The 18,998-nt window shown below is 40.3% G+C and overlaps 1 protein-coding gene across 8 annotated transcripts in view; it reads left to right on the top strand.

The window, feature by feature from the left end:
- The window catches only part of lrrcc1 (leucine rich repeat and coiled-coil centrosomal protein 1), a 147,901-nt gene that overhangs the window by 77,929 nt on the left and 50,974 nt on the right, over positions 1-18,998 (top strand). For all 8 annotated transcript variants that reach the window (XR_011352452.1, XR_011352451.1, XM_069922028.1 and 5 more), the window contains exons 12-13: positions 8,693-8,832; positions 18,499-18,700. Coding sequence is in view for 6 of the 8 variants with exons in the window: in XM_069922028.1 (XP_069778129.1) it covers positions 8,693-8,832; positions 18,499-18,700 (342 nt within the window). In the remaining 2 variants the exon portion in view is untranslated. The remainder of the gene's footprint in view (positions 1-8,692; positions 8,833-18,498; positions 18,701-18,998) is intronic.

Below are 18,998 nucleotides of genomic sequence, written 5' to 3'. Positions count from 1 at the left end.
TCAGTTTTTGCTTTTCCCTTTAATTCAAAATCTAGAGAAGTGGCAATATTAGTTAATAAAAATTTGTCATTTAGTTCAGAATCTGTATATGAGTCAGGGGAATGAGTTTTGATAATAAATTATAAAATTTATTCAGATTTTTGGATACTTGCGAATATTATGCACCAAATGTTGATGAGATATTTTTTCAAGATTTTTTTTTAAATTTAGCACAATCTTTTGATTAAATTAGTTGTTGATTTTAATTGTTGTTTAAAACCTTTAGTTGATAAATCTGGCAAAATAACAACTAGAACAAAATGGCTAAAAAATTAATATCTTTGATGAAGGAAGTGAATTTGGTTGATATATGGAGTAAATTAAATCTAAAAGAGAGAGACTTCGTATTATTCAGCTCAATATGATACATATTTGAGAATTTTTTTTGTTATCAGTTCAGTTACAAGGTAATGTGGTATTGGTTGAATACAAGTCTAGAATTCTGTCTGATCATTCACTTATTTTATTGACATATACAAAAAGGGAAAAAATGAGATCTACATAACGTTAGAGATTTAGTCCTTTATTATTAAAATTTTTGAATTTTGTCATTTTATTACTGAATAAATATGACAGTTTTTATATATAAATAGAAAATCTGTAGATAGTAAATTTGTATTATGGGATGCATTAAAAGCATATTTGAGAGGTCATATTATTAGTTTTACATCTAAACTTATAAAGCAATATTTAGCTGAAAGATATGTTAGAGAAAGAAATAAATATTTTGAAAAAGGAATTACAAAAAAAAATCCTTTTGAAAAGGGGAGAAAAGCACAATTGATTTCTAAGAAATTGAAATATAATACATTACAAACATAGATTTGAAAATTTATTGCAAAGATCTACACAGAAATATTAAGAATCAGGGGAAAGGATAAAATCTTAGCATGGCAGTTGAAATCTGACAATGAATGCTATTAGAAAAAAATTGAGAATTTCATATAAACCTCAAGATATTAATGAGGAGTTTACAGAATTTTATAAGGAATTGTAGACTTCAGGAGTTGAGCAAGACCAAGATAAAATTGATAGATTTTTAAGTAAATTGTGATTGCATATTTTAAATGATTGGATGAGAGAGGAATTGGAGAAGCTGATAGATAATAAGGAAGTATCTTTAGCTCTTAAATCAATACCCAATGGCAAGACTCTAGGAGAGGATGGGTTTACTACAGAATTTTATAAAAAGTTTCAGAAGTTATTATTACCATTGTTTAGTGAAGTTATTAGAACAAGCTAGAGAGACACAGTCTTTACCAGATTTTTTTTTCACAAACTGTTATTACAGTTATACTTAAGGAAGGCAGAGACCCTTTGAATACAGGATCTTATAGACCAATTTCATTGTTAAGTGTTGATTATAAACTTGTGACTAATGTTCTAGTCAATAGAATAGCTCAATTTTTACCGAAGTTAATTCATACTGATCAAGCGGGGTTTATTAAAAAATGTTACTCAGTGGATAATATAATTAAGTTAATTAGTTTAATTAATGTTTCACAGGAGAAATCCAACTTACCCATAGTCATATCATTAGATGCTGAAAAGGCATTTGATAGAATTGAATGGTATTTTTTATTTAAAGTATTGGAAAATGTTCAATTTGGTCCAATATTTATAAGTTGGAGTAAGGCATATATAACAGCCTATGGCTAGAGTTGGGACAAATGGACTTTTATTTGAATCTTTTAGGTTAGAGAAATCAACTAGGCAAGGTTGTCTTTTGTCACCTGCATTATTTGCATTGTTTTTTAAATTTGTCACACTATCAACCATACTGACCAAAATACATACAGATATTTTTCTCTTGAATATATACGGTGTCATTTTCTCCCATTTTTACCCCCTCCTTTCCCTCCCTCCCTCTCCCCCCTTCCCATTTATTCAAAGTTCAATCTATAAGATACATTAAACCTGTTAAATAATGTCGTCACTTAATAAAAATAAACAAGAAATTTTTGTCTTTTACTTTTATATACTGAGTCAGTTCATTTCGTTGTCTTCTCCTTCTGTCATTTTAGGTGGTGAAGGTCCATGGTAGGATTTCTCTATTGTATTTCATGTATGGTTCCCATATTTGTTCGAATATTGTGATGCTATTTCTTAAATTATATGTTATTTTTTCTAATGGAATACATTTATTTATTTCTATGTACCATTGTTGTATTCTCAAGTTGTCTTCTAATTTCCAGGTTGACATAATACATTTTTTTGCTACAGCTAGGGCTATCATAATAAATCTTTTTTGTGCTCCATCGAAATAGAGTCCAAATTCTTTATTTCTTACATTACTTAGAAGGAAGATCTCTGGGTTTTTTGGTATATTGCTGTTTGTGATTTTATTTAATATCTGGTTTAGATCTTCCCAAAATTTTTTCACTTTCTCACATGTCCAAATTGCATGTATTGCATGTCAGCACCATCTGCTTAACATTTGCAAGAAGATTCACATAGAAAGGAATAAAATAAATTATCAACTACCAAAATTAATATTGACACAAAATCATCTAATCCCTTTTACAATAAATAACCTTTCCTTCAGAGAATGGGAGAGAAAAGGGATCAAAAGAATAGAAAATTGTTTTTCGGGAAATAAATTATTATCTTTTGAACAAATGAAGGACAAATATAACTAACGATGCAAGGTTTGCATACCACCAACTGAAAACCTACTTGAAGAACAAATTGGGAAACAGTCTGAGGTTACCAGAAGGAAGCAATTTTGAATATGTGATTACAGACACAATGATAATTAAAAAAATTATAACAAACATGTACATCAAACTGCAAGAAAAGGAGAACAAGGAAACAAACTGTAAACCTAAACAAAAATGAGAACAAGATCTAAACATAAAGATACAGAATGAAACATGGGAAAAGCTATGCTCCGGAACTATGAGAAATACAATAAACTCGAGGTTACGCATGATACAATATAATTGGTTACACAGGCTATACATCACACCCCAAAAGTTAAATAAATGGGACCCAACAGTATCCGACAGATGTTTTCACTGTAAAAAGGAAACGGGAACATTATTTGCATTGTTGATAGAGCCTTTAACACAGTTAATAAGGCAAGATAGTGAGATAAAGTTTATTACATTGGGTTTTAATGAATTTAAGATTAATTTATTTGCAGATGATGTGTTGAATAAAAAAAATAATTGAAAGTTTTACAGGATAGATTAAGGGAATATGGGGAATTATCTAGATATAAAGTTAATTGGGAGAAAATTGAACTTATGCCATTGCTTGGTGCAGATTATGCTTCTTGTTATGATATTGTAAGATTTAAATGGACAGATCAAATTAAATATTTAGGTATTAAAATAGATAGACATATAAATCATTTATATGCATTAAATTATTTGCTGTTATTTTCTAAAATTAAAAATGACTTAATTAGATGGAAAGACTTACCGATAACTAATGGGCAGAGTGAATTGTTTTAAAATGAATATATTTCCAAGACTTCAATATATTTTCCAATCTATTCTGTGTAAAGTACCTAAGAAATTTTTACAAAGATTTCGATGTAATAGTGAAAAAAAATTTATGGAAAGGTAAAATGGTAAGGGCAGCTACTCAGAAATTAATGTGGAAATATGAATTAGGGGGTTTATAACTCCCAAATTTTCAAAATTATTATAAAGCTGTTCAATTAAAATTTATTAATAGAATATTTGATTTTGATAACTTGCTAACCATGGGCAGATATAAAGTTAAAACGAATTAATGAAAATAGAAGAGATCAATTTGTATATAAATGGAATGAAAAGTTGTTATATTTGCATAGATCACCAATACTGTCTCATTTGATGGGAATATGGGAGCAAGTGAATAAGGAAATTGACACCCAAGGTAAAATATCTAGATATACTCCTTTGCATCAGAGTCAGCTTTTTCTCTTTACGATTAATAATCAACTTCTTAAGATTTGGAATCAGTATGGTATTAATATAGTGAATAATTGTTATGAATTGAGTCATTATCTTACATTTGAGAGACTGAAAGAGAGATACTAAATACTAACCTATACACTTTTTTTGTTATTATCAAATCAAATCGTTGTTGCAAGATTTTTATGGGAGAAATTTGGAGCTCCAAAGGAATCAAAATTTGAAATCTTAATTCGGGAAGGTGGAAAGAAAGGATTTATATCTGAAATGTATAAATTACTGCAACAAAAAATGTTTAAGATAGATTTACATAAGTGAAGATTAAAATGGGAAAAGGATTTAGGGGTGGAATTTAGTATTAGATCATTGGCAAACTATTTGTAAAAATAGTATGACAAATACTATTAATGTTCAATATAGACTTAGGAACATAGAAACATAGGAAGTAGGAACAGGAGTAGGCCAAAAATGGCCCATTGATCCTGCTCCGCCATTCAATACGATCATGGCTGATCTAATTTATGACCTAACTCCACCTACCTGCCTTCTCCCCATATCCCCTAATTCCTCTATCATGTAAAAATTTATCTAACTGAATTTTAAATAGGTTTAATGAGGCAGCCTCAACCACTTCCCTGGTTAGAGAATTCCAAACATTCACTACTCTCTGGGAAAAACTATTTTTTCTCATCTCTGTCCTAAATCTACTCCCCCGAATCTTGAGACTGTGTCCTCTCATTTTAGTTTCCCCGGCCAGCTCAAAAAACCTTCCTACATCTATCCTATCCATACCCTTCATAATCCTATATGTTTCTATAAGATCTCCTCTCATTCTTCTGAACTCGAGCGAATATAATCCTAGACGATTTAATCTTTCATCATAAGTCAAGCCCTTCATCCCAGGGATCAACCTAGTAAACCTCCTCTGGACCGTTTCCAAAGCCAGTATATCCTTCCTCAAATATGGAGACCAGAACTGGACACAGTACTCCAGGTACAGTCTCACCAGTACCTTATACAGTTGCAACATTACCTCCCTACTCCTGAATTCAATTCCTCTAGCGTTCCATTTGCCTTCTTAATAACCTGCTGCACCTGCAACCTAACTTTTTGCGATTCATGCACAAGCACGCCCAAGTCCCTCTGCACAACAGCATGCTGTAGTTTTTCACCCTTTAAATAATATTCAACTCTTTTATTTTTCTTGCCAAAGTGGATAACCTCACACTTACTAACATTGTACTCTATCTGCCAGACCTTTGCCCACTCATCCAGCTTAACTATATCTCTCTGCAGACTCTCCACATCCTCATTACAATTTGCTCTTCCACTCAATTTGGTGTCATCCGCAAACTTGGCTACATCACATTTTGTCCCCTCCTCCAAGTCATCAATGTAAATGATGAACAGTTGTGGGCCTAACATTGACCCCTGCGGCACCACACTTACCACTCTCTGCCAACCTGAAAAACTCCCATTTATCCCGACTCTCTGCCTCCTGTCAGACAACCAATTTTCAGTCCAGGCCAATAGACTTCCCCGAACTCCACTTTCCTGTAACTTACTGATAAGTCTCTTGTGCGGCACCTTATCAAACTCTTTCTGGAAATCCAAATATACAACATCAACCTGTTCCCTTCTATCCACCGCACCCATTATATCCTCAAAGAATCCTAACAAGTTTGTCAAACAAGATCTTCCCTTTCTAAAACCATGCTGCATCTGCCTGATTGAACCCTTGCGTTCCAAAAGTTTCACTATTTCATCTTTAATGACAGCTTCAAGCATTTTTCCAACTACAGACGTCAAGCTAATTGGCCGATAATTTCCAGTCTTCTGCCAACATCCCTTCTTAAAAAGTGGCGTGACATTTGCTGTCTTCCAGTCTGCCGGGACCTGCCCAGAATCCAAGGAATTTTGGTATATGACCACCAATGCATCAACTATAACTTCTGCCATTTCCTTCTGCCATTTCCATGTGCACCCTTGGATGCACATCATCAGGACCAGGTGATTTGTCTGGCTTTAGTCCCATTAGTTTCTCCATCACTACTTCCTTTGTAACAACTATTTTATCAAGGCCCTTCCCAACATTCGCATCCTTAACTCCGCACTTGGGCATGCTGGACGTGTCTTCCACCGTGAAGAGTGACGCAAAATATTTGTTTAATGCCTCGGCCATTTCCTCATTTTTTGCTACCAGTTTTCCTTTCTCATCCTCCAAGGGTCCTATGTTAACTCTGGCCACCCTCTTCCGTTTTATATATTTATAAAATTTTTTGCTTTCTGTTTTTATATTTTGTGCCAATTTACTTTCATAATCCTTTTTCCCATTTCTTATTACCCGCTTTGTAACCCCTTGTTGTCTCTTAAAGTTTTCCCAATCTTCCAGTTTCCCACTGCTCTTTGCAGCTTTGTACACCTATAAGATCTCCAAAAGCATGAAAGCTCCAAAATCCGGCAAGTGGGAAGAGACCAGCAACGCGAGTCGGGCGGCTGAGAGACCGGCAGTGCGAGTTGGGCGGGGTTGGGAGAGAAGGCAGGGCGACTGGAAGGTGATGGTGGTGGATACAGCAGCACAATTCGGGTGGGCTTTCCGAAATCCAGAGAAATCCGAAATTTGGATTCCAAATTTGGAACCCAAGGGTTCCGGATAAAGGATTGTGTACCTGTAATTTGAAATCTTCTGATTTATGATTTTGATGTCAGAAGAATTCAGTATGGACATGTGAAAAAGTTAAAATTTTTTTGGTCTATGATTAGAGAATTTTTACAAAATGTTTTTAAAATTAAATTTTCTTTGGACCCATTAATTTTTTTAAAGTTAGTGATATAAGTACAATTAGTTTGAAATTCGATTTGGATAAATTTCAAGTAGCTTTTTTTAGATTAGCATGAGCAGTAGCAAGGAAGTGTATTGCAACTACATGGAAAGATCAAATAGAAATTAAATTACAATGATGGCATTCAGAATTGAGATCTTGTATTCCTTTGGAGAAAATGACATAATTTGAGAGATAAATATTTTGTTTTTAGGAAGATTTGGAGGCTTATTTGGATTATATTGATTTTAAATTTTTAAGATCTGGACCTGTATGTCACAGGACTTCCCCATCATATGATGATTAATTACTGTTATTTTTGGTTATTTCTCTTCAATGTCTTTTTCTTCGTTTCTTTTTCTTCTCCTTTCTTTTCCTAAGGGTAGAGAGCTTTAGAGGTTAAGGGTTGGGATGTTGGAAGGGGGGATTAGTATAAAGGACTGGGGAGGTTTAGGGGGGAGGGATTATATTTCTTTTTTGTTCTTAACCATGTTTGTTTGAAGATGTATTTATATATTTAATAGTTCCGTAATATATATTTATCTTATGACTGAGGTCATAACTCAAAAAGTCTGAAATAGGAATAAAGCCCCTATCCATTCCCCCAACCTCTAAAAAAGGAAACTGATTTTCATGGAAATATGAAGAGGTGCAGGCAATAAAGTTGGTCATGTACGAAGATGGGTCATTTAAACATTATAATGAAGCTGTCAATTCTTTAACACAATAATTTTCAAACCTTGGAGAAAACTTCAGGTAAGGTTAGCTCCACAAGGCAAGGATCTCTACGGCTCTCTTTGTGAACAAGGAGTGAGATCATGCTTCCCCAAGGCTGAACAAATTACCGTGCAACTTTGTCTATTAATTGCGTTACACTTGATGCCAGTGCAGTGCTGTGATGCACCCAGCAAGTATGCTTTCACTGTTGCTCCTGTAGAGGTTGTAGAGAGACACAGGGACATGCTGAATTTCCGTGGCCTCCTAAGGAAGTAGAGGCTTTGGTGTGCTTCCTTGACCATTGTGTCAGATCATTAGAAATTCCCAAAATCTTGAAGCTATCAACACTCTCCACTTAAATGACATTGATATGGTCAGGAGATGGTCAGTACCTTCCTTTTCATGAAGTTTATAATCAGCTCCTTACTGATATTGAGGATCAGAGATTGTTGTCAAGTTACCATGCCACTGGACTTCATCTCTTTTTTGCACTTTGTCTCAATATTATTTGATATTCAGCCAATAATTGTGATGTTGTCAGTGAACTTAAAGATGGTAGTGGAACAATATTTGCAATCTGTCTGTTTCACCTTGCCTCCATGTCGCCAGTCAACATAAAACAATAAAAAATAGAAGCATAGCCAGGTTGTTCAGTCGGATCTGCCATTCCATATGATCCTTATTGGCCTTTTATCTCAAGACTTCTCTCGACACTAACACCACATCCCTTAGTTTCCTTAATATCCAAAAATCTAGTGAACAGCCTCAAAATAATAACTTTGCCTTCCAAGACGAAGGTGTTGAATTCTTTACCCACAGGCTATTACAGTTTGAATTCTTCAATCATTATGAATATTCAAGATGGAGGATATTAGGAGAATTAAGATATTCTGAATTATACTGGGGAAGTGTTGCTGTGTGATCTAATTGAAAGGCCAAATGCCTTTTCCTTCTATTTACCGGTATATTTCTTAAATGAAGGCCTTAGCTGTTCTGTCCTACAGTTAGGAAGCTAACAAATGTTGTTTCTGGTGCTGATACCATTGCCACCTTTGCATGCAATGCATTTTCTTTTTGATTGGTGCAAGAGCTTGTTTGAACCAGTTGCAAATGCCTAATTAAATGATTTGTGAATGTTTCAGGTCATTCGATGCAATTTGACTTTATTCATTTTACATCTTTAATGAACTTGATTATTATTGTGTGCAGATGAAACAAGTTCAAGAAACAGAGCTGAAAGCTTCAGCAGCCCAAAGAGAAGTCGAGTTGCTACAGATCTCCCTCCGTCAGCAAAAAGAAAAAGTACAGCAACTACAGGAGCTTCTCACTTGCAGAGAGCAAGAGCACAGGTGTGGGGAATAATGATGACAGGATTGATATTCATTTGAATAATTTAATGGAACTGTTCTTCCTTGGTAATTACCTATGCCTGATGCTATCATAAAATAATAAATGCAGACCAGTAATTCAGAAAATTGCCTCTAATTTTAAACTGTTTAAACTTGAACATCAATAAATAATTTTTTTTTAAAAAATGTGCTTTCTATTAAATAGCTTGTCGCATTGCCAGACCTTTCCTAAGTGGTAAGGTCAAAAATGGAGAACTCTTATGTGATTGCACATTATTTAGTTCTTTTTGAAAATCATCAGATAAAGAATCATTACATACCTACTATATATACTCATGTAATAGTTGATTCTGTGCAATAGTCAACCCTCCCCCCCCCCACCATTTTTTTGGCCCCAAAATCATGTTTTTTTGCTTATATCCCATTTAAAGGCAATCTCCTATTTTTGACCATGACCGCTGACCCATTTGATCTCCCGATGCTCCGACTGCAAACTTGCTTTGGCTGCCCACACATCTGAGCTCCCAACCACCAACCCATCCAAGTTCTCTACACCCTGACTGCCCACCCCACCAGAGCTCCCAATGCACCAAACATGGACCCTTGCCACAGCCGCCCGCTCACTAGAGCTCTTGATGCCCCAGCCACATACTCTCTCCTAGGCCCCAGATGCCCACCCATCCGAGCTCCCGACATCCTGAGCTTGGATTTTCCATCTGATCACCCGACGTCTTGGTCAAAAGTATGACCTCAAAATTTGACCCGAAAAATTGATCCAAAAATCTCAACTATTACACGAGTATATACAATATATGTAACAAGACCTGGACAACATTTGCATGCAGACTAATAATCTCCAACATGAGAGAGGTTAACTGCCCACTGTTGTCACATAGTCACATTCCCCTTCCCAAGTCACCCCACCTGGCCCCAGTACCATCATCCTTTGAAATCCCCATTATCCCAAGGATAAATTGGACTAACCACAGGGTAGCTATAAATACAAGTTTCTTGATGCATATAAACTCACCTAATTCCCCAGAGCCTTTTCACCATTCACAAAACAAAAGTAGGTAGTGTGATTGAATGCTCTCCTCTTGCTGTTACTAAATTGGATTTCTATGGTTCTTGCTACACAAAATAATTGGATGCTACCAAGCTTAAATTAGATACCAGCATATTTTCTGTTCATCATATTTTTTTTAATAAATTTTAACTATCTAGCACAGTAGAAGGGGCTCCAGGCTCATGAAGCATGTGCTACCAACCCTGTATGTTTTGGAGCATGGGAGGAAACTGGAGCAACCAGGGAAAGCTTACCCAGGTGATGAGGAGAACATAAGAATTTCTTCCTGACTTGCCAGATTCAAGCCCACTTAACTGGCGTGGTAATAACATTGAGCTAAATACTATGCTAGTCATGCTCCCCTTTGCAGTGCCCTTTGTCACAGGTTTTGTATAAAAGTTATTTTGAGCTTTTGAAGGGTGAGAAGCATATCAAAGTAAATTAGTGCTGTAGCTGGTTTCAGAATGATTTCTATAAAAGAAGCATGATGGATCAAACTCATTTTTCAGTCAAAAGCGCTCTACAAAGTGCCTAATTTGCAGAGGTTTCTGGCTATAAAATTGATCTGCATGTTAACAAGCAAATACATCTTTAGATCTGCAATAATTTTGAAAAGTTTTACAATTGCATTTCGTCAGCTTGTTCAAGTAGCACAGATTCTGCCATGTGCGGTTTGGCTCTCCATAGTTCCCACAGTCAGATTCAACATCCAATCTGGAAGATGATCATGGATGCAGCATCTTTGAGATTCCCTCTCCCAGAAGCAGATAATTAAATTGGTGATTTGCAAGGTACATTTTATAGTGCCACTGGGTAAGTGGTTCCAGATTTAGTAGGTTTCTGGATTCCATGTTGTCTCTGTAATTTCAGTGCAACACTGAAGTTTAAATGCCTTTGTTGAGAAAATTGGTTCCTCTGTCAGAGTTTATCAGATGTTAATGTTTTGTTTTTAATTCAACTTTTATTTAAATAGCTTGTCTGCTGCATTATTTGTTGATATTTATTGTCTAATATTTTATAAAAAGATTTTAGTACTTTGAATGATATTGAAACTTGGATAAACAACTTAATAACTGGTTATTTTTAGTATTGCATTATGTCACATCTACTATTTTGGTGCATCTCTAATCAATAGATGCAGTTGGTTGCAATGATTTAAATAGATCACTGAATATTTATTGCCAAGTAGATAATTAGATTTAACTGTTTACTTTACTTAGTACATGAAAAACAATAATTGTAAGTTGCAATAACAGCTTAAGTAATTATTTTGGTTTATCATTAATCATTCGGCAACCAAAATAAATTGTTGGTATTACTTATTGCCTTCATATTAAAATTAGGGAATTGTGGTGGTGTGAGCATTGAGAGAGACACAACCACTAGGTTGAGGGTCATTAACAACTATTTTATTTGAATTTGGAACATACCCCTTTAAGGGCAGCGCTGGATCAGTCACGCTGTGCGTGATGACGACTCAGAAGCTCCCTGGGGTACACACCTTGCGGGAGATTCGACTGGGGAAGAAACCCTCAACGGCGCCATCTTCCCAGGGCTGCCCCGCCATGTGGTGTTACAAGCAGGGCCAGTTTGCCCTGAATGAGTGTGCCACCACACAACCCCCCCCCCAGAACCGGCTACACGTCCTACCACTTGGGCGGGCGGCCCCGTCGCTTAGGCTTGGCTGTCTGCACCGGCTAAGATAAGTCCAGATGGGCTGTCTTCAGCCGGTCCAGCGTAAAAAGTTCCTCCTTCCCCCCATTGTGTAGGGTAAAGGTTCCTCCGGTCCGGTGCAAGACTTTGTACGGCTCCTCCTACGGTCGCTGCAGCAGTGTGCCTGCGGCCCCCTTCACACGAAAATGAACTGAGCCGAATCGAGTTCTTTGGGGAGGTAGATTGGCTGAGTGCCGTGGCATGTTGGGGGTGGGGGAACCAGGGAGCCCAGTCTCCTGTGGAGGTCCGCCAGCAGGTTTGCGTCGGTGACCATGGTGTGGAGGTCTGAGCCGAAAAACTCACCTGGTAGGGAAAGCAGTGCGCCGTACAACATCTCCACTGCCGAGGCTTGTAGGTCCTCCTTGGGTGCCATCCTAATCCCGAGGAGGACCTAGTGTAGCTCATCCACTCAATCTGGTCCGGAGAGCCTGGCCATGAGCGATGCCTTCAGGTGCCTGTGGAACCTCTCCACCAACCCATTGGACTGCGGATGGTATGCCGTGGTGTGGTGGAGCTTCACCCACAGGAGTTGCGCCATCTGGGTCCACAGGGCGGACGTGAACTGCCCGTCCCTTTCGCTGGTGATGTGCGCCGGGACTCCAAATCGGGCGATCCACTGGTTGACCAGAGTCCTGGCGCACGTCTCTGCAGAGGCTTCCTTGATCAGGATAGCGTCCGGCCACCTTGTGGCACGGTGGACCACCGTGAGGAGGTTACAAGCCTCCCTTGACATCGGCAGGGGTCCAATGATATCAACGTGGATGTGTTGGAAACTGCGAGCTGCCGAGTCAAAGTTCCGTGAGGGAGTCTGTGTGTGTTAGTGGACTTTGGAGGTCTGGCACCTGGTGCAGTTCCTGACAAGCTCCACCACCTCTCTCTTGAGCCCATGCCACAAGAACCACTTAGCGACCATACGCACTGTCATCTTCACCGCTGGGTGAGCGAGGTCGTGGACTAGACTGAAGGCCCTTGCTCTCCAGTGTGGCGGGACTACCAGACGCGGCGTACCTGTTGACTCATCACAGAGCAGTGTGTCCAGGCTGCTGGGCAACTGGACGTCTTCATGTTTGAGGCCCAAGATGGCGGTCCGCAAGGCCTGCGTCTCCGTATCATTCCTCTGGGCCTGTGCCAGTTGAGCGTAATCTAGGCCGGGGGGTGAGAGTGTTGATGGTGGGTCATGAGAGTGCATCCACCACCACGTTGTCTTTACCAGCCCTGTGTCGGATGTCGGTCGTGAACTCCAACACGTACGAGAGGTGGCACTGTTGTCTGGCGGAAAACGGATCATTGGCCATCGCCAGTACCTGGGTGAGGGGCATGTGGTCCGTGAAGACTGTGAACGGCTTGCCCTCGAGGAAGTAGCAAAAGTGCTGATGGCCAAGTATAGCGCCAGGAGCTCCCGGTCAAAGGCGCTATATTTGAGTTCTGGTGGGTGCAGCTGCTTGTTGAAAAAGGCCAGCGGGCGCCAGTGTCCATCTGTTCTAGGACCCCCCCTCCACTGCCGTAGCTGAGGTGTCCACGGAGAACGACTTTGGCCGTGGGTGCACTAGTAGTGACTTGTTGGCTGGGGCCTCCTTCGTCACGACGTAAGCCTTATTCGCCTCTTCTGGCCAGGATAGAGTCTTTTCTTTGGTGGGCATCTGCGTGAACAATGGGCGCATGGTGCGAGCAGCTCCGGGGATGAAACGATGGTAAAGGTTCACCATCCCCACGAACTCCTGAAGGCTTTTTAGGGAGGGGGGGGTTTGGGGAAACGTTGGACGACCGCCACCTTCTCCAGTATTGGTGCAGCCCTGGCCGCCGATATGGTGTGCCCAAGAATTGAGGGTCTCCTTGCTGAACTGGCATTTGGCTGCGTTGACCGTGAGGCCGAAATCCGCCAGGCGAGCAAAGAGGGTGCGGAGGTGGACCTTGTGTTCATCACGGCTGCGACTGGCAATGAGTGTATCGTCCAGGTAAATGAACACAAAGTCCAAATCCCTCCATACTGCGTCCATGAGGTGCTGGAATGTTTGGGCTGCGTTCTTTAGGCTGAAGAGCATACCCAAGAACTCGAAGAGGCCAAAAGGGGTGATAATGGCCGTCTTACCCACGTCATCTGGATGCACCGGGATTTGATGGTATCCCTGCACTTGGTCCACCTTGGAGAAGATCCGTGGGTCGTGGAGGTTGGCAGAGAAATCCTGTATGTGGGGCACCGGGTACCTGTCGGGGGTGGTTGCATAATTCAACCGCAGGTAGTCCCAGCATGGTCTCCAGCCCCCAGACGATTTCGGGACCATATGGAGCGGAGATGCCCAGCCACTGTCTGAGTGCCGGACAATTCCGAGTTCTTGGAGTTTGGAGAACTCCTCCTTTGCTTGCTGGAGCTTCTCAGGTGGCAGCCGTCTGGGCCTAACATACAGCGGGGGGCTTTAAGTGACGATGTGGTGGAAGACCCCATGCCGAGGCACAGTGGCGTTGAAATGTGGCTCCAGGATGGCGGGGAACTCACAGAGAATGTCAGCGAACTTATCTCTGGCGACGGCTACGGCAGCGATTTCGGGCCTGCAGGCATCTGCTGTGTCCACTCGTGTGGAGTGGAATGTTCAGACGTTGGCCAGCCTCTTGCCCTTCATATTGATGAGGAGACTGTGAGCCCTCAGGAAGTCAGCCCCCAACAGCGCAGTGCCCACGGAGGCTAGGACGAATTTCCAGTGGAACTTCTCCCTCCCAATCTAGATCTGTGCCCTGTGGGTGCCGTAGGTTCTGATGATGGAGCCATTGGCCGCCCTCAGAGTTGGACTGTGAGATCGGGTGTGAGTCTCTAATGTGGTGTAGGGGAGGACGCTCAGCTCAGCCCCTGTGTCCACCAGGAATCGGTGCCCGGTGGACCTGTCCATCACATGAGGAGCTATTAACGGAGGCTGGCCTGGTAGTTTCCCTGAAACCTGCAGAGTTGGCTAGTTGGCTACAGGCTTGTGCTCCCCAGCGCTGGTGGTAGAAGCACCAGGGTGACTGGCCCTCCTCTGGCTTGGTCTTGGGGGCGGGCGGCGGTCAGCTGGTTCCTGGTCGTGCCACCAGATTGAGGGCTGCCTCATTCTCCCTCTTCGTGAGCCGGGGGGCGTCCGCACGGGCGGCTGCTTTTCTCGGGTCTGAGACATCCTTGTCCGTAAGGTGCAGCTGAATGTTCTCTGGCATTTGCTCTAGGAATATTTGGCAGAAGAGAAAACAAGGCTTGTGGTCTTCCGCCAGGGCCAGCATCTCGTCCATCAGCGCCAAAGGACTACAGTCTCCAAGCCCATCCAGGTGTAGGAGCCTGGAAGCCCGTTGCTGGGGGGTGAGCCCAAAAGTTCCCAGCAGCAGATCTTTAAGGGCAATGTACTTGCCAACCTTGTCTTAAATATATTTACTGAACATATTTATGATGTCGTCCACCCTCGCCACCGTATATTGGTCATCATCTGCGGAGATGTTGCGGAGTTGAAACTGTGCTTCCGTCTGCCCGAACCACGTTCTCGGTCGGTCATCATCTGCGGAGATGTTGTGGAGTTGAAACTGTGCTTCCGCCTGCCCGAACCACGTTCTCGGTCGATGGATCCATTGATGGAGACTGTGTTAAGCTCTGCCGAATCCATGGTGTTCATGAGTCCAGAAATTTATCTGGGCTCGTCAGGATCACCACTGTGGCGGTATGAGCAGTGAGAGAGACACAACCACCACGTTGAGAGTCGTTAATGACTGATTTATTTGAATTTGGTATGTGCCCCTTTAAGGGGCAGGCATTGGCTCAGTCACCCTGTGTGTGATGACATCACAGAAGCTGCCGGGGGTGCGCACCACGCAGAAGATTCGACTGGGGAAGAAACCCCCGACGACGCCAACTTCTCAGGGCTGCCCCGCCACGTGGCGTACAAGAGGGGCCGGTTTGTCCTGAGCGAGTGCGCCGCCACAGAATCTTAATTGGAGGATTTTTTTTCTATTATTGAGCTATATTTAAATGGTTATATTGTTAAGTGTTGATATGTTTTGGGTTGTTCCACTTGCAATAATTTCCATTTTTTTCCCATTATTGTTACAACTGCAGATGCAACTTCCTGATCTCAGCAACTAACTGTGGATCCATTCCACACATCCCTTATCTTCATTTTTTCTGCTTTCCTCTGTCTTCTTACTCTTCTATTGCCCATCTCTTATAATGCGCTATTTACAAATATCTATCACCTTCCATCTATACAATATTGCATTACTCTGTTTGGATCTGTTTAGTTAGTAAAATTCAAGCTTCTTTTATTGTCATGTAAACACAGAAAATGTAATATTACACAAAATTGCCTTTTGCCTCCTTAAGGTAGAGTCACCATTAATGTCGCCCAGCGCTCCTTACAGAAAGAGAGTCGCTTCAAAGTCACTGAGTGTCTGTGTATTCGCTTCTGGTGCTCGTGCGGCCTCACACACAGCTGTTCAATCCTTTGGCAACCCAAGCTCCAGATCCAACCCTTCAATATGATCAGGAAGCCTTCACCGCCTGAGGCCCTTCAAGAGCCCTTCTTGCCCTCAGCACCCTCTTGAATCTTGGTACTAATTCCAGATTCTCATGAGCCATTCTCGAGCAGCTGCAGTTTGTGTGGGTCCCTCATCCGCTGAGTCCCTTGCTGGTTCGCTGCCGTGTTCACCTTCCCTGTAGGGTCGTTTACTCTGATTCTCCTTCTCAATAGGGTGTGTTCTGTCCGTTTCTGGTCTGATCCACTGCTCCTCTGAAGTCTGCAACCACTCACAGCTGCTGCCGAGCATAGGTGGTGCCATCTTGGACTCAGACCTCCATGGTTGCCGTTGGCTCCTTTAAAAGTCTTTTTAAAGCCTTCATGGAGCCATTAAAGCAACACTATGTTTCCACTTTTCTGGGTTTGCACCATCGATAGCACTGCTGTTAGAGCAGCTCTGGCAGCTCCATTTTGTCTCCTCTGTCATAAGGTAGTGATTTAGTTTCAAACATCTTGACAAAGTAACATTTTTAGCAAAGATCATGAATTTGAATTTATTTATATCTGGGCGAATGGGTATGTCAAGCTGGTCATCAGTTAATAAATTACGTTTTTCCGAACCTTTGATTCAGATTCTGTTGAAGTTTGCTTGTCTTTTACCTCTCAGTACTGATTAATGCTCAAATTCCAATTTGTCATCTTGTAGATGTCCACCTGTGTATTTTTAATTTCTGCTTTTGATTCACATTATCATTTCTGTATGGTTTTGCTGCTTCATTACTCATTAATTTTTAACCTTTGATTCCCAAAAGAGTTATCTACTTTTAATCCTAACATTCCTTGTGGTGTCATCTCATCTAGCTAATAAACAAATTTTGACTGACATTAGCTTAATCTCAGTGATATTTTTGCAATCCATCAAGTAAATATGTTCAGTAAATATATTTAAGACAAGGTTGGATAGATTTTTACATAGTAAGGGAATTAAGGGACATGGGGAAAAAGCAGGGAGGTGGAGATGAGACTATCATCAGATCAGCTATGATCTCATTGAATGGCAGAGCAGACTCGATGGGCTGGATATTTAAGATGATTGTATAATTAGTCATACAGTTATTCAGCACAGAAACAGACCCGTTGGCCCAAATCGTGCTGCAAGATGACCTTTGGAAATACATTGACATATCAATGAGCACCATCCTTTTTGAATGGAAAAACTACTACTAAAAAAAAATGTCCTTTTCAGGATGGCCTAAATTAGTTTACCCTCCAAAAGGACTAAAATTGTTTTTTAGACAGCTATAATACAGGGAAAACAGCAGCCAATTTGAACAATATTAAATTTTAACTTATTTATTACTTCAAGCCTTACTGCATTAAGGAGAATGATTCCTATACAGGTTGTACCTCTCTAATCTCCTGTGGTCCGGAACATTTTCAATCTGCCATCATTAGTTTGTGGATCTGCCACCAGGGCGGCACTGTTAGCAGTGCTAATGCGCCAAAATCTAATTACACAACAGCCCAGTGTTTCGGTGATACAGCCCAGTGTGTCGGTGATACAGCCCAGTGTTTCGGTGATACAGCCCAGTGTTTCGGTGATACAGCCCAGTTAATTTCTTATATTCAGTTGTATTTTAGCTCCAGGATATCCCCTTGGGGATCATTTTCTGTTTTCTGGCATGTTCTGTGTTCCGGTAATGGCCAGGTCCCAATGTTGCCAGATTAAAGAGGTACAATCTGTACTAGATGTCCATATATGATTAGAGCTGTTCTTTATATCAGTAATTCCTATATTGACTATATATCCTCTCGTTCTAGCTCCCTATTCCCTAACCCACTAGGAGCAAACAATATTGAATATACAGTAAATTATCAGATGATAACAGCTGGCACCAGGAACATTTCTTCCAGTTTATCATTAGGGCAGCCTCTTCTTGCAGACCTCATGTCTTCAACAGGCTTCTGCCTTTTTCAAAAATTGGTAAAATGGGGGAAGGAAAATAATGAAAAGTAAAATAAATATGAATGAAGCTGAATAAATATGAATGAGAATAAAATTAAACTTGGCTGTTGTAATTATCAATTGGCCAGTTCTAACTTTCAATGTTCCAACTGACCCTACAATTCAATTTCAGGACTATTTTCTACTCTTTAGAAAAGGTCACTGGCTGTGTCAAAAAGAATTAGTATAAAAATTAACACCTTTTTTGGGGTCATAACAGCTACCACAGATCTTTTCTACGTAGCTCCACAACATTAGCAACAACAGGAAAGTTAGCTAGAGTAAATAGTATTTTCCCTGCAAATGTCATGAAATATCATTTCTGCTTGAAGATAATCATAGACTTGATAATTTACCTTGTATCCCTTAATCTCAAAATATGCTGCTTTAGGGTTATTAAATTATGTTTTATTCTATAGGAAAGAAGTAGAATCCAGAGTTACTTTAAATGGTCCAGAATTTCAAGATGTTCTGTCTCGAGAAATAACAAAAGTACAAGAAAGGCATGCTCAAGAACTGAAAGGCTATCAAGAAAAAAATGATCTTTCTAATCAACAATATGTTACATTGGAGAATGAATTTCGGATGGCTCTTACTATTGAAGCAAATCGATTTAAGGAGGTAATTAATGAGCATAATTATACCTTCACATAAAATCATCTTAAGTCTATAAGAATTGTTTAATTTAAAATGTAATGTTTGCTGTGACAAGTACAACCATAATGTTTAAAGATAATGAGACATTTAAAGAGAGATAGAGGAATTCTATGTAGATGTTGTGAGTGAAAACAAGAAAGAAAGCAGAGACTGGATGTTGAAATTAAAAGTGAATGTCATATTTAACATTTCAGTTAAATAAGATACTGGAGCACAAATTAATGTAATATCAGAGACTGATTTTAAGAAGATTAGAACCAGA

Source organism: Narcine bancroftii, chromosome 2 (genome assembly GCF_036971445.1).
Source record: "Narcine bancroftii isolate sNarBan1 chromosome 2, sNarBan1.hap1, whole genome shotgun sequence".
Classification (NCBI taxonomy): Eukaryota; Metazoa; Chordata; class Chondrichthyes; order Torpediniformes; family Narcinidae; genus Narcine; species Narcine bancroftii.
This window is presented reverse-complemented; position numbering and strand designations above follow the sequence as displayed.